The 17,521-nt window shown below is 32.0% G+C and overlaps 1 protein-coding gene across 1 annotated transcript; it reads right to left on the reverse strand.

Annotated features, from left to right (window-relative positions):
- Positions 1-3,349: 3,349 nt before the first annotated feature.
- Positions 3,350-17,264, reverse strand: LOC106707441 (peroxisomal acyl-coenzyme A oxidase 3). Its single transcript, XM_045686795.1, has 13 exons — positions 17,076-17,264; positions 16,781-16,913; positions 15,271-15,432; positions 14,618-14,776; positions 13,200-13,347; positions 10,153-10,327; positions 8,095-8,237; positions 7,277-7,410; positions 6,543-6,665; positions 6,186-6,305; positions 5,504-5,738; positions 4,400-4,839; positions 3,350-3,588 (listed from the first exon to the last, which is right to left on the reverse strand). Exons 2-13 carry the CDS (start codon positions 16,907-16,909, stop codon positions 3,493-3,495), a joined length of 2,064 nt encoding a protein of 687 aa, XP_045542751.1. The 5' UTR covers positions 16,910-16,913; positions 17,076-17,264; the 3' UTR covers positions 3,350-3,492.
- Positions 17,265-17,521: the final 257 nt, after the last annotated feature.

A 17,521-nucleotide genomic window follows, 5' to 3' on the forward strand; every position in this document is an offset into this window, starting at 1 on the left:
TTCACTATTAATATTTGACAATAAACAGCAATATATTTTAACTACAACACAGAGGAAGGCACTTCTACACAGAAAATATATTTATACACAAAATATATTTAATTATTTACCTAAAATAATAAGAACCATGAAAAATATAACACTTTGTGACACTTAAAATTATTACATAAAAAATAATAAAGCATTAAATAAAAAAAATAATTAATTCCATAATTTGAACTAAAACTACGTAACCTCGTAATAAAATGGTTATGAATTAATGGAATAATATAAATTACATACAACTTGTACACAATGTTTCTAACGAGTTCCCACTGCCGAAACATCTTGTGTTTTGTCAAAAGAACTGTAGTATGACATTAGTGTACAGATCTTTCGGCAATCGAAGCACAATGGTGTAACAATTATTTACTTTTTTTTATTAAAAATAAAAAAAATATCAACTTTACAGGATACGAAAAAAAACTGTCTATTAAAAAAAATCGGTGGATTTTTTTTTTTCAGTAATTTCTTAATAAATACGCTATTTAGCGGTTTAAAAATATATTTTTTCTTTAGTTTTTTGTCGATTTATTTTATCTTAACATTTTTTCTTTATCTTTCAAATATTATATAACCAATGGTTAGATGCGGAATGAGCAGTTACATTTAATGGCATTAAAATGTGAAATCCGTAAATTTTCGACATAATTGGTGTTTTAAACTAAGGAACGATATGACATATCGATATGCCACATTTTACTTATTACACTCAAGTTTTTTTTTAATTATATGCGATATGCATGAATATTTTGTATTACTTCATCGTAGTTTTTTTTTTATTATATACATGTTTATACTTTTTCATTAATCCCTAACAAATCAACAAATATAAATTACTGACTACAAACATAATAATTGTAAACTAAATTTCAAGAAAAGTAAAAAACCTTTCAGAGCTTTTTTGTGAAAAACTACATTTTAAACTTTGGCATCACGATGGGTTCCACGTTAACAAAATAACAAGCATTCGAAAAAAAAACCATACAAAGATTAAGCCAAAGTTTTAGTGCCACATTCAAAAATAAAGAAAAAAATTATATTCTTAGTTTTTATAAAAAAAATCATAAATCTTAAAAAAAAAAACTATTCGAAAATGAAAATGATTTTTTTTTCTAAATATTATTAAAAAATACTGTTGCATTAACATTAAAGGATATTTTTTAAATGCAAATAAAATTATATATTGTATTAATGAACAAGTACAACATCAAAACAAAAACTCCTGAAGATAAATTCGAAAAATTTTTGATCTTAATTTTTTTTATTATTTGTATCAACCCTATAAATAAATACATTAAAAAGTTTTACTATATTTATTCAAATGTAATACATAAGAAGTAAGAAGACCTTGGTCTATAAAAATATTTTGAATCCACACACATTTTAACAATATTTCAGAGCATCATTAAATATATTAAAATTAGAAAAAAGATTATTGCATTTAAAAAGTAAAAAAAAAAACTTTCTTATATGTAAATCACTATATTATCAATTATCACATAGTATATGGATTTTTTTTTATATTGTTATATTAAACATTGCAACATAAATAATAAAGAAAAAAAATACAAAAACAAAATGCAACGTAACATCGTTTACATGTTTGTTCGTTATTTAACAAAATAAAAAAAAGTATAATATAAATAAAATACAAAAAATCAATATCGAATAAAATAGAAAAACAATTCAAAAACATGCTGTAGTTTCTTTCATTCACTAAAAAAACATGAAATAACATATATTTTTATTTAGACAGTGGAAACCAATAGTTATATTAGAAGTTAAAAAAAATTAAAAAAATTCTGATGTAAAAAATTAATTCTCTAGTAAAATGTATCAACTCATAAATATAATAAACTCAACTATTCGATCTTAATTTCAATCTATTGTATAGTATTTTTCAAATATCTTAACGGCTGACCTTGAACTGAGAACTACCCTCACCCTGCACCCCTTCACCCTTAGCGATGTTAAGAGTTAACAAGATATTTAAAAAATACTAAAAACATGTACTAAAAGTGACACTAACTCTGGACCCGTAGAACTTTTTGTACCATCCAATAGTAAAACATATGTAAAATTTCACCATTAATACAATACATCCATACAATAAGTAAATAAATTTGTCTATTTTAACTATTTTGACCTTAATTCTATTTATGTCACATATATTTATAATTTCTTAGTTCATATCAACGTCCCCATCTAATAATCCCGTAATGTACTCTTACCGGGTTTTTGCTTTTCCGTCGAATTCAGCATCTAAAGGTCTTAATTGTGTTTTTTTTTATATTTTTCTTAATGTTAATTACGGAGATAAAAAGTAATTATTGAAACAGATTTTTTTTTATTTCCGGTATTATAATTTTTCCTTCATAGCACAGAATACGTCCGGAATATATGAATGAAAATTAAATACAATGAAGCTATAAAAATTAGCTTTGTTTTGGTATCTAAAAGATTCTTGTACAATAATTATTATTGATGAAGTTATTAAAGAAATACGGTTTTTTAGCTTCTGAAAAATTTGATTTTTCCTTTTACGGGGTTATTCGATGGGGGCGTCGATCTCTTCACATTTTTTTAAAGAAGCCCTTTGATAATAAAAATAATCATTTAATATTGTCCTTCGAAATATAACTACATACAAGTATTTCATTCTAGTTTCCTTCAACAGATAATAATAATAATGGTAGACACTTTATATAATATCAAACAACAATATTTAGTTAACATTTTGTATATACAATGTTCCAAATCAAAACTAAAAGATGAAATGTCACAATTAAATTTTTAAATACGCTATATATGTAAATTCTAAAATATTTTAAGTTAGCAAATTTAAAAACCAGTAAAATAAGTGACGTTTGTTTATAAAGTTTAGATCAGGGACCCCAAACTATTTTGAACAAGTGACCCCTTTTCCAAAATAAACTGTTACCTCAGAACCCCCAAAGCCAAATTACTTACTTTTAAAATCAACCCCCTTTATTCATAATTGTCCGATAACTTGAAACAGCAGATAAAAAGTGTTATTTTTTTTCCAACTTAGGTCAATAGAAGAAGACAGAGTGAGAATTAGCAATGCTTTAAGTTAGCAAACTATTATTAATAAGGGGTCGATTTTTAAACTTCATCCACCCCCAAAATCACTTCGTTTATGACAGTGATTGTTAAACTTATTTCTTTCACCGCCCCCTTTGAAAATCAATTTTATTTCAGAGTCCCCTAATTTATATTCACCCCTAAAACTTAAAAACCACAATTTCGTTACTTTAATTAATTTCAATGCTGCCCATTTTTTGGGCCTCTTATCGCCCTCTCCTAGGTTTCAAACTCCCCCAAGGGGGTGTTATCGCCCACTTTGGGAAACGCTGGTTTAGACATTGATTTGAAACACTGTATAATTAGTAAATGTTAGTAGATTGTCTACACTAGATTTAGTAGTGTTTAAAGTTTAGCAGATGGTACAACCTGACGCCACCAATGCGCACGCTCGAAAGTACCTGGATGTCCAACCAACGCCTTCTGCAGATTTTGGTATAACTGTAAAATATACATAAAATATAACTTCAAACTTAAATAGTTTCTACTTATTTACTAAGAAATGAGATTCTTAACGCGATTAAGGTGTTTAAGCTCCTGAGATATTTCGGCACAGTTGCCGCCATTTTCATTGTGGGAATATCCCAAATATCTCAGGAGCTCAAACACCTTAATTGTGTTAAGAATCCCTATTCTTACGAACAGTATATATAAAATAATTTAACAACACTAAAAATAACCTTAAATTAAAATATATAATATGTACTTTAATTATAATTTTTTTTTTAAAACTACCCACTTTTTAAATCTGATTGAATTTTCATCTGTAATTGAATTCAATGGAAATGAGAAATTATATTTAGACATAATTTATTATTTACTAGCTTTTATCTACGACTCCGTCCGCGCGGAACAAAAAATAGAAAACGTGGTAAAAATGATCCTATGTCCTTTTCCTGGTTCTAAGCTACCCGCCCATCAATTTTCAGTCAAATCGATTCAGCCGTTCTTGAGTTATAAATAGTGTAACTAACACGACTTTCTTTTATATATATAGATGGATAGTATTGTCTATGGAAATCTTATAAAAGTAAAATTGTATAGATAAGTAATTCTATTAAATTCATCAATACATACATAGTAAATTAACTGATTAATATTAAAATGTATTAACATTTATTTTTTAATTATAAGATGGCAAATGGCCACCTGAATTCGCCGAAATAGCGAAGCTGACCATACGTTACCTATCTTCAGTACGAAAAATTCAGAATATCAGAAAATTTCCTAGATATTGCAAAAAAATACTCACTCTTCCATCACTTTTAGCCAGGACAGAATTCAGGACAAAATCAGTGGGAGCGAGAGCATCCACCACACTGACCATCTCACTCTTCAGATCCGAACATAACTCCATTACAGCTTCCCTCAACAACTTCGCAGGTTTTTCTCCAACACAATAACCACCTTGGTAAAGTTCAACTAAATGTCTATCCAAAGACCATAGACCATATAATGTGAACAGTTTATATAGAACTGGTTTTAATGTTTCTTCTTTCTTCTCTATGGCTTCTAGACTGAACATTAATGCTAAATATTCAGAGTAAGCTTTGGTTAAATTCCGCCATCTGTATACTTGAGATTTATTCTTAGCTTGGAATTTAGTTAGACCTTTAGCAAGTAGAGCTTCGTATTTGTCGTATGTTTGCTTCAGTAGGTAACATATAAGCCATTTGTAAGTCGACATTATAACTGTAAGAGAACATAATTATATGATTTTATATGAGATATTTAAATTTAAATCAATATAATTACTAGCTGTCGCCCGCGACTCCGTCCGAGCGCAGTAAAAAAAACTTAATAAGGGTATGAAAAGTAGATAGTAGCCGATTCTCAGACCTACTGAATATGAATATAAAATTTGGTAAAAATGCGTAAAGCCGTTTCGGAGGAGTACGGTAACTAATATTGTGACATGGAAATTTTATATATAAGATTTGTGTATTTAATAATAATGGATTTAGAAAATTTATATGTTAATAGCGAAATCCAATCATTAATATCGATTCATTTTTAGGGTTCTTTAATTCGAAAGGAAAAACGGATCACTTTGTTGTCCGTCCGTTTGTCTGTCAAGATTTTTTCATAAAACCGCGTCTATATGTCAAGCAGGATTTTATATAAAAAAATCAAACTTCTAAATCAACGAAATCAAAAGATAAAGTCGTTTTTGTTGCAAATTGTCGTGAAAATTCACCACTTGTACATATATAATGTACGGAACTTTCGGAGTCCGAGTTCGACTCGCACTTGGCCGATTTTTGATTTATTTTGCTAATCATTTATAGTTTAGTTAAAAGGGTAACTAAGCCATTTTATACCCTACATAGAAAATAAGCTATAAAATATGACTGACATTGTGTGGTCTTGAGTTGCGCAGTGTTGTTGGCGGTGAAGACGAGGTTGGCGACAGTGTGGTGGTGGCGGAGGAAGGTGACGGTGTCGAGGGGGCAGTCGAGGAGTTCCCCGGCGCGCGCGGCCGAGTACTGCCTGAGGAGCCAGTTGCCGGCCTGCTGCTGCAGCACGTTGTTGTCACCCTCGTACGTCACTGTCGGCTCGTGGTTGCTGCGGATGTCTCCTAAGTTCGCACACTGAAAATTCAGTTAAATACATTTTTATTTACTTCCATAATTATATTGAAATATAAAGAAAAAGTATTTAGTGTGTTTAAAACCAAATAGGATTTTATTCATTTTAAGGTAACAAGCGAGTAAGCGGCCACCTGAATTCGCCGAAATAGCGAAGCGATCACTGCGCATACACATACACGACGAAGGGGACGCACATAGAGGCAATATTTTCCCTTCCTATGCCCTCCGTCACTTCCCAAAGTAAGAAGGGAAGTAAAATTAAGCCTCTGGCACGGAATTACTTCCATTTTACGCCTATCATTTGTATTGCCGTGGTATTTCACTGGGCGAAGTCCATTTGTGTAGCAGATGTTGTTGTTGACGTCCACCATTGTTTCCACAAGCTAAATAAATTTAATAAAAGTTTAAATTTTCTCCAATACAGTTATAAGATAGTTTGCAGATAACCTTGAGGTATCCATGTCCTCCGCAAGCCTCTCGGCATTGCTGTGCAGCCTCCATCGTGGTCCACGTCAGCAGCGGCTTGCTGCACGACACCATCGCGTGGATCTCAGACACAGCCTCGCTCTGTACATACATACAACATACATACACATACATACACCATACAAATTTACTTAGAAACTCCGTCTGAGTCATACATTAGTAAACTATCAGATAAATGGACAAACAATAAATTTCATATATATTTATAATAGTGAATTTTGTATGAAAAATTTTTGGTCCAAAAACCGTTTTTTTTTCGTCAAAAAATACAAAATATAAGATTTTTTTTACTAAATGTTATGGAATTAGATAACTTACCAAATTGTCAACATTTTCACCCATATGCGACTTTTCTACAATATTGAGGTAGACTTGTGCAAAACTTTGTATGTATATTCTGAACACGACAGCCGCCGCTACGTACCCGAACAGACGCCATTGCTGGAATACGAATTAAAACTTAATACATTCATACAAATATTCAATATTAACCAATGTTGAAAAAAATGATTATTGTGAAAAAACTATAAAAGATAGATATATGCTATCCTGGACTTTTTAGCACATTAAAAGAGCTACAATTCTTCCATACATCATTTTTATGTAGGTCCTATAGTTTAGTCTACGTAAGCGCTGAAAGCAAAAATGTTCCTAATTTTCGCAACACATTTTGAAGAATTCAAAATCTACTAGTCTTCTAGTTAATTAAATAAAATTTTTAAAAAATGGGACCCATCTGCAAGCACTTCCTTTCGATTAAAATAATTTTTATCCAGGGGCGGAGCATCGCGGTAACACACATAGTAAAAAAAATACAGTCGAATTGTTAACCTCCTTCTTTTTCAAGTCGGCTGAAAAAGACTTAGATGTCTGTCAAAATCTGCATTTGGCTATACAAGGGTAAAAATATAAACAAATTAGAAAACATTCGAGTAAAGACTTTTCAATTCCCATTTAACACATAAATATAACAGTTTATTTTAGTAAAGGTATTTCATCAGTGACAACCCACCATTAACATTATAGGATAGTCCAAAAGACGGTATACTAACATGTAAATCGTATTCGATGAGGGGTATCTCATTGTCCTGTTCACCGAACTGTGTGCGTGTGGCCGCGTACCTTACAGCAATGGTCACCGCACTCGCCAGAGAGTGACAACTCTCCTGCATTATGCCAATACGACCTGACATACATACATACAACTTTGTCATGACACCTTGACACAACGGTAACATGGATCAAGACGAGGGTAGTTCGAAAAAATCTTTACGTAATATTTTTTTTAACCTTTTTATCAATCTGAAAACTTGATTGGTTGCTGAGCTTACATTGCTTTTTTTTATATTACAATTCGCCGAAATGGCGAAGTGACCGCTGCCCATAGACATTCGCAATTGCAGATGCGTTGCCTACCCTCAATCGACGAAGGAGGGACAAAAAGGGAATATTTAATTCCTATGCATCTCCTCCTCCATCAAATGCACCTCCCCTTCCCATCTTTTTCTTATAAGAAAAGGGGTGGGAAGGGATCTTTCCCTAGAAACTAAAATTAGGCCTCCGGCACTACACTCATCAGACTGTACTTGGAATTACTTCTACTTGAGGCCTGTCTTCTGTGTGGTCGTGGTATTTAACGGGACGAGGTCAATTCGTGCAACTGATGTTGTTGTTGCTGACGTCTACCACTGTTGAACCTTGTTGAACTATAGACTGTGTGTTTTGTTTTCGATAAGAATGGATAACTTAGGACAATATGTAGGAAATACTATTGTCATTTTCCTATAAACTAGAAAAATTACTCTGAAAATTTGAAAAACATTATTTAAATTACACTTAAATATTTAAAAAAGCAGGATACGATATTTACCTGCTGATAAATTTTCTAACGCAGCCCCAAGTATTTTGGAAGGGTCTGAAAATGAGCTGACGTACTGTCCGTCCTCGGTAACATCTGCTGCTCTGTTCAACAGATTCTCGCGCGGTATCCGATACTGATTGAACATTATGAACCTACAGACAAACTGACAAGATTATTATAATGAAAATTGGTGTCAATTCAAACTAAAGTCTCGAGTGCGTTTTAAGCCTTTTGCATTACTTTTCATTATTGATTTAGTCACAAAACTTTTACTGTTTCATTCAGTAATTTAATAATAATTAAAAGAGATATTTTATGTATAACTAGTTGTAGTCCGTTATTCTGTTTGCGCGTAATTAAAAATAAAACTTAATAAGTGCCTATGTGTTATTCCAGACTTAATCTACAACTGTGCCAAATATCATCAAGATCTGTGGAGCCGTTAGGGAGATACCTCCAAACAAACATCCATCCATCCATATCGTATTTATATTATAAGTGAGATTACTAAGGGACTGCTATCCATTAAATCAGTGTTTCTCAAAGTGGGCGATAACGCCCCCTTGGGGGCGATAACGTCCCCTTGGGGGCGTTTGAAACCTAGGAGGGGGCCATAAGGGGCCCAAAAAATGGGGGGCATTGAAATTACTTAAAGTAATGAAATTATGGTTTTTAAGTTTTAGGGCTGCACAAAAATTAGGGGGCTTTGAAATATAATTGATTTCCAAGGGGGCGGGAAAGAAATAAGTTTGACAATCACTGAATTAAATGAACGAGTAGTGACAGTGAGTCTTGGAAATATTATAACGGAAATAAACATATCTCACAAAAAACATACAAAAATTTACAAATTGTTCGTCGAGATCAAATACATAGTTCACTAATTTACATACAAAGCATATTTGAAGATTTATGATAATATTATTTGACCTCAAAGTAAACTGTTCTGTGTAAAATGAGACAATATGTACGACTTAGATAAAGCGTTGGATAGATTCCTCCTTTATGAATTACACATGACAACGATGGTGTGATTGACACGTCAAACTTTTGATACAGATTATCAGAATACAAAACAACGCGTTACTCATTCGCAATCTACATCGATATATTATCGGTAATAACTTTAATGTTTATCGCAAATTGAATGTGAGTCAAACATACTTAGAGTAAACGAAGTATTCTAAGAGTACCTTTGAAACTGAAGACGTATACATTTGCAAGAATTGTCTTATTACTAACCATTTTTCTAATACATTAGACGACATAAGTAAATAATTCGGATATTCTATTTAAATTTATAATTTTTACAAAACCTCTCTATGTATTAAATAAAGGTTACATCAAATCCCTGTCCTTATCAATGCTACGAGTAAAATAATCTTAAATATTGTTAGGAAGAAAAACGACAATTGAAGGAAAACGTGATACTGCACATATCTGCGAAGGAATTCAAAGATATTTGCGAAGTCAACCTGTACTGTGTCAGTGTGGTTGACTATGGTCTAGTCACCCCTATCTTAGGGTAGTCTCCGAGCTCCCTCATTGGAGACGTATAATGAGTTGATGTTGAACACATTGAATGCCACGAACTGGCCTGGCAACTACACCTTCATTAGAAAAAATAGTAGTGGCGAGGAACGTGTTACATCTGTTTCCTGACTTGATGGAATTGTGATGGAATAAACATTGTATCTCTCCTCTATGCTATTGTCTTTTATATACTGAATAGAAATGTAAAAAAAAGTAAAAACACGATTATGTTGTTATCTATAACGTGCCATTCTTTATTTACTACGAATTCAATATTTAATGACACACGCCACGCGATAAGATTGGGTCATAACGTAACTTTATCGCGGTCTGTCTGTTACATATTCACCAATCTAATATTCAAAGGTGTTGATTATAGGAAAATACTCAAAAAATTGTATGTTGTGGCAGACACTTTGAAATTGCATGATAACACGTTCAATGCCATTAAGATTTCTTTGTAATAAAGTGAACTAACAACTCGAGTCGGTAGTTTTGAATGTGTTATGTGTGGTAATGTATTATATCTCTCACCCGTTATCAATACCGTTAACGCCAATCTTCTCGCCCATGTCCCCTACCACGAGACCGGGGTAGGTCTCGAGAGTGTCTGGGTCTCGGATGGGCACCACAAAGCCGTGCAGTCCATGGTTGGTGCCGTCGGGCATGATCAGTTGCGCGAACAGCAGAGTGTGTGTGCACGTTCTGCCTGGAAACAAGCACCGGCCTCATTATCACTTCGAAAAATGAAGGCAAATGTACCGGTCAGTGTTCAAAGGGTTAAGGAAAATACTATACAGGATGTTAAAAATAACATAAAAAGTTACTTTATTGACTTAGGTAAAGATAAATAAAATAAAATCGCCGCATTACAAAGATGGATTGATTGAAGACTGGCGCAATGCACTGAATACTAACAAAATCAAATTACATAGTAATACATTCTCATTTGCAGTCCACAACATACATCGAAGCGATTAGCAATATAATGCATTGTATAAAATTTTTATTAAAAAAATGGCAACATTGGAAGCAACAACAATACGACATACGACCTTGTGTTAAAATAAAATAATTCAGTTTTCAATAGTACCGAGTCCAACCAGACCCAGACCACTCCGTGATACTCCTACGCGATGAGATAATAAAGTTGTTCAAATCGGATCACACATCTCGATTTCATTCAAATGTAGTTATAAAATACTAGCTGTCGCCCGTGACTCCGACTTCGCGGCATTAAAAACTTATTTGGTAGCCTATGTGTTCTTCCAGGCTATATTCTAATTCTATAAAAAATTTCAGCGAGATCCATGCAACCGTTCTAAAGATACCTTCAAACAAACATCCATCCATCCATTCATCTATATATATAAAAGAAAGTCGTGTTAGTTACACTATTTATAACTCAAGATCGGTCGAACTGATTTAGCTGAAAATTGATGGGGAGGTAGCTTAGAACTAGGAGACGGACATAGGAACTTTTTTATCTTGTGTGCATTTTTTTTATTCCGCGCGGACGGAGTCGCGGGTAAAAGCTAGTTTATAATATTAGTAAGATAACCACGGTTTAAATAAGCATTTAAGTGTGCCCTATTATGGTCCCCTTAAACACTGTCCAATGTATGTCACATTTCCAGGGCACGGTCGCGACTTTTTTAAGAAAAGAAATCGCGCGATTTCCGAGTTGCCGACTATTCGCGCTTCAGTGGAAAAGAGGTCTTTAAAAAAAATGGAGGATTGACGGCGTAATTTTTTTAGATCTCTCTGAACACGTGCCATGTTAATTTAATTTTACACTTAAACTATTGTTTCAACGACGAGAAAAAATATTCACGTACATAAATGTCTAAATTTTTTTGCGCTTTAATTATACAAAAATGTTTTTTTATATAATTATGCATACGTGTGCCCTATGACTTATGAATAACAATAATATCTTGAGGTATACCAATGTTAGATACATTCAAGGACTTTACGTATTTATAATTTTATTGCAAACATAAAGATAAACCGAGGTATAACTAAATGTGAACATTTATTAATTTTGCCAGAGCGGGACATCGGCAATAATTTTTTTTTGTATTACAATTTTTCTACCAGTTTTGACCAACTTTTGACCAATTTCTTCTTTTTTTTTAAATATTTATTTTGTGTAAGAGAAAACACTACTCTCTTACGCTTAGATATTTTTTTAAATATGTAGAAATGACACACACATCAGAGCGAAGTAAAAATTGCTAACTAAAACAATTATACTAATATTAGATGGATGGATGGATGTTTTTTTTTTTTACAGAACGGCTTAACGGATCTCGATGAAATTTGGCATAAATATAGAACATAGTCTGGAAGAACACATAGGCTACTAAGTTTTATTTAATTCCGCGTGGACAGAGTCGCGGGCGACATATAGCGACCAGATACGTATTTAATAAGTCGTACTGAATAGTTCAAATAATAATGAATTCATATAACCGAAGTAGGAATAATCGACTATTTATTATATTATTAAATAAAATATAATTATATATATGCATTTCGAGAGGTAAGAATATAAAAATATCAATTAAATCAAATGAAAAACAGACGTCATGCAAAAGCATTTGCAAAGCGAAATCTGCAAAAAAAGTGTCTTTGTATAAAAATACAAAGAAGCATTTTTTTTTTTGGAAAATTTTATTAAAAGAAAAATCTCATCGCGTCATTTTATCAAATAATTTTATAAATAGAATTTTACAGCGTAATTATATATAAAATAAACCTTCACACTACCATATTATCCTTTGTTTGTTTTTATAAAAATTTAAAATCTATTTTTACAGTTTTTAACTACATAATTGTTTTTCATTAATGTAATTAACAAACTTAGCATAAACTAACCGAGACCGACTAAACAAAGCTGGTAAAAAAATCCTGTTTATATTCAGTTCCACTCAATAAACACTAATTTGAATTTAAGTTTGGTAAAAAGTTAAACCTTTTTATGAAGATCATATTAAGGCCACACTTAAATTTGCCAGATATGTGAGTATTGATATAAAAAAAATAGGGAAGGTTTGAAGGAACCTTGAATTTTAATCTTACTATCTTATTAATATTATAAATTATAAACTAGCTTTTACTCGCGACTCCGTCCGCGCGAAATAAAAAATAGAAAATGGGGTAAAAATTATCCTATGTCCGTTTCCTGGTTCTAAGCTACCTACCCACCAATTTTCAGTCAAATCGATTCAGCCGTTCTTGAGTTATAAATAGTGTAACTAACACGACTTTCTTTTATATATATAGATAGATGCGAATGTTTAGATGGATGGATGGTTGTTTGAAGGTATCTCCAGAACGACACAATGAATCGTGATGAAATTTGGCACAGATGTAGAACACAGTCTGGAAGAACACATAGGCTACTAATAAAGTTTATTTTTAATTCCGCGCGGACGGATACGCGGGCGACAGCTATCTTAAATATATCAACTTAAGGACTCTTATTGACCAATGTTTTCATAAATTCCCAACATTCTTTATCAAGCAACTATATAAAAGCATTAAAAAGCCAAATAAAATCCACACTGAAGTTTTACCTAGATTACCAACCCAGCATTTAGCGGCCTCAAAGTCGGGCGTATGCACGACGAATTCTCGTCGCGTCGCGTCATAAGTCGCAGTCGTACGCATCAGTCGTGCGTCAGATCCGTGCGCGATCTCCGTCAGTGCGAAACTCGCCAGGATCTATCACAAACAGACACTTAATAAGGTACAAAATTGCTTGAATAAATACTGTATGGCTGATAATATTTTTAATTTATTTATGTTTTTCAGCAAGTGATGAAAAAAAAATTGCTTGCTATGTTGTTTCTGGTTACGTAATTACATAAGAAATATATAATTTAAATATATACATTATAATAGAGGTAACTATGTTACAAAAACTATTATTATTTCCTTCAGTGGAGGTTTTCCTGTTCATAAGTAGATATATTGTACAAAGAATGGTATATCCTCCAGACTTCCTTCTGACTTATGTTTACGTGGTCAGACTATGTCAATTTGTCGTTAGGATTTTTAACGGGGATTTTATATAAGATAGATATTGCAGGAAAACAATAAGAAACAAAGTTACGCAGATCATACGAGTACGGTAAATCCATCTCAGTACAAATAATATAATATTATGTAATAGGCAATTTTGTAAAATCAATTTAATTGCTACTGTATGACTTTTGTCTCATACGTGTGTAAATAATAAGGAACAAGAGAATAAACAGAGTTTCCCTTTGGCCCGTTGATCTAACGAGATAAAGTTCCCATTGTACTGATTGAGTCCATACAATCAAAAAGAAAATCCCATTACTCTAATTGATTCTATAGAATATTGTTGGGATTTGATTCCTATTGGGCCGATTGATCGGTTGGCCGATCGGCCCAACGGGAAACATCCACAATAAGTATAGAATATTAAGTCAGAAATCTCATGTAGGCTCTTCCTCTAATATTCATCTTTATATGTTATGATCATCAAAATTAATACTGTAAATTATTTTAAATTACATTATATTACGATTGCATGGCATATATCATTGTACGATTACATATGTACTAAACTACGTAAAACAAATGGAGTTTTCGTGTTGTGATTTAAATTGATAAGCATTTATGTGTTATGTTTAGCAAACTTCATGTCCGCAGTTATAATGAATAGGAAAGAGTTTTGAAAACATTTACCCATCGAAAAACTTTGAAACATTGGAAACAAGGTTTAAAGAAGTAGATATAATTTTTGATATTTGGTATCGATCCTGTTGGAAAGTATTATAAGGTTCAAACTTAATGAAAACTCGTTGTTATCTAGTGTTTGTCTTTGTAGGTCGGTAACAGGTAGTTACAACCACGATAAAGTTTTAATGATACTATACATAAATGATAAGTCAACTTTGGAAATAAAAGAGGTCAATAACATTTATAAAACAGAAGCCGTACAATATCAAAAATAATGACGTACCTCTCTATTCAGTATGGTTGCCTCATAGAACTTGTGATGTCGTTCAGTGCCTAGAGAGAGTAGTGCATTGGAGAATAGATAGATTCCGATGGCCATTTTTACTGAGACGCTGGGATTCAGCGACTGCACCGCTTCGTTAATCGTCATTATAGCTCTAGTCTGTTAAAAGAAATTGAAGATAAAAAAAAATAAGTACCTATAAATTAAATGACAATATACGGAAGACCTAGACCCTTAATAACTGCTAGTGATTAGGAGTACGGATATCTGATCACTTGGTCATAGGTATGATAAATTCGTCTATCACAGGGATCCCCAAAGTATTTTGACGAGTGACCCCTTTTCTAAATTGAACTGTTACCCTTGGCCAAATTACCTACTTTTAAGATCAATTATTATTTTAATTTTTCATTCAGACTTAGGTCATTATAAGAAGACAGACTGAGAATTAGCAATGCTTCAAGTTCAATTTCGACCCTAAGGGGTTGACATCAACCACTTTGGGAATCCCTGGACTATCCTAAGTAAACCATATCTATAAGCCTAGAAGTTAATTAAAATAATAGCAACATTTGAATATTTTAAATAATCTGTTAAAATTTAAGAAAATAATATATTTTTACGTCAAAATTTATTTAATAAAATATCCTTACCCTTTTGCTGTACCTAGAATTGAAAATTTCCTTGGTAACAAACTTGTATTCATTGATTTTTTTAAGTTGCAGTTGAGTTATACGCTTCTGTTCTTCCACAGATGGTGTGACTTGGTTGTGAGCAAACAACGGATCCCTTTCTAGGATGTGCCATATTTTGTACTGCAAGGGAAAAGATAGAAATAGAGGAAAGATAGAAAAGAAATAAATGCGTCAAAATCAAGGGGCTGCACAAGGGACAATTGAGCATTTTACGATAATCCAAATTATAAATTGACCACAAGCAAAAAAAAACTTGTATAAATAAAAACCAAGAACATATGACAAACTACATTATCATCATCATCATCATCATCAGCTCACTATACGTCCCCACCGAGGGGCTTGGAGCCTACCCCAAGTTAGGGGTGACTAGGCCATAGTCAACCACGCTGGCCAAGCGCGGGTTGGTTGACTTCACACATATCATTGAATTTCTTCTCAGATATGTGCAGGTTGCATCACGATGTTTTCCTTCACCGTAAGAACGTCGGATAAATGTACATATGTAAATCGAAAATCGAAAAACACATTGGTACATGGCGGGATTCGAACCCAGGACCTGCAGATTGCAAGTCAAGTGCTTAACCCCTGAGCCACCGACGCTCTTTACTACATTATACACTGACATTAATATTTTTTACATTTATAGTCTATTATGTACTTTATCAATATATATTATTCAAAAGCAATTTATACATATATTTTTCAATATTTCAATAAGTGACAAATATTAATTTTATCTGCAAAAGTGTGTCTTGAAATTTTTTATGTAGATAATAAATTTGATACATTGTTACATATAATCAGAGAGAAATCTTAAAAAAAATTATTGTAATTTGAAGGCTGATTATTTAAAAAAAAATAAGAGATTCCATTTAAATTATAAACCACATGTTTATTACAATTAAACATGGATAATATAGTTAAAGAAATATTTAAAATTTTTAATACTTTAAAAAACTATGAATCCCATAAGTTAAGGTTCATAAAATATTAAACCCTTTGAAAGATTAAGTGCAAAAATTAACTGATTTAAAATTAATTAGATAGATAGTGTGTTATTTGTGCTATTATAACCCAAGTTCTAAATAGTCCAATAGTGCTTTCAACAATTGTAGAAATAAACTTAAGTGCCTACATCATTAATAAAACTTGATAAGTTATCACTAACATAATCTATTCTTTATAACTTGTATCAAGGCCAACAACCAAATTATTTGAATATTTCTAACAAATTCTTATTCTTTAATTATATTTAGTAAAGTCTAATGGACCACAAATAAAATTATGAAGCAATAATAATTAAGGCTCGAACAAAACAAAACAAAGTTCATCTTTCAAAACATCTGATGTACATTTAAAAAAATAAAAACCAAAGATATTAAAATCTTTTAAATAATTAAGCTATATAGTGTTATTAGTATTATATTATATTTAAAATTAAAATAAATCATTTTAAACATCTTACTTTAAGTTTTAATAATTCGAGGTCTCCTTCCAAAGACAGTTTAAGGCGTTTCCACTTAAACGATGCGGTGTTTCTATAAACATCCAGGGGCCCGCTAAGGAGATCTGGGATAAAACTAAGGTCTTCCATGTTCCTAAAAAAATAATTATGAATGTTAAACTTCCGTAGTAATAAATAAATTCAATTATTAATGTAAAAGGTTATCTTAAAAGATTTAATAGATGAAAGATGTTAGGTACATTTATAAGAATTAGTGTAATTAATTTAAGGCTATCGTTGAAAAGGTGTTACTTACCTTTGTGTAAATTGAAGTGCTGTTACTATTTGAAATTAAAAGTAAGTAACGCCTTGCCGGTTTAAACGAGACTGAAAATTAGCATTGAACAGCGTGCTTTAAAAGCGAGGAAACGTCTGTTCTGAATTGTGATAAGTCAATTATTAATTGTTTCAATTGGTCGAATATCGTTCCGTTTCGGTTTCGAAGATTTGACAAGCAATTGACAGTTCAGTAGAATTTTAGAGTTTGAAGCGTTTGAAGCAATATGAAGGCTCGTGTGACAGATGACAGCGTGACAAGTTTGAAACCACAGATTATTTATTTTTAATGTAAAACATAGAAAAATACAACTACTCGCCATATTGCGGAAAACTTGTGAAACTAATTTCTTGCAATGTCAAAGGCAATTTCGTAAAATATAGTCCCACGAAAATCTTAACGAAATTTTTTGACATTGACAGAGG

This window comes from Papilio machaon, chromosome 4 (genome assembly GCF_912999745.1).
Source record: "Papilio machaon chromosome 4, ilPapMach1.1, whole genome shotgun sequence".
In the NCBI taxonomy this organism is placed as follows: Eukaryota; Metazoa; Arthropoda; class Insecta; order Lepidoptera; family Papilionidae; genus Papilio; species Papilio machaon.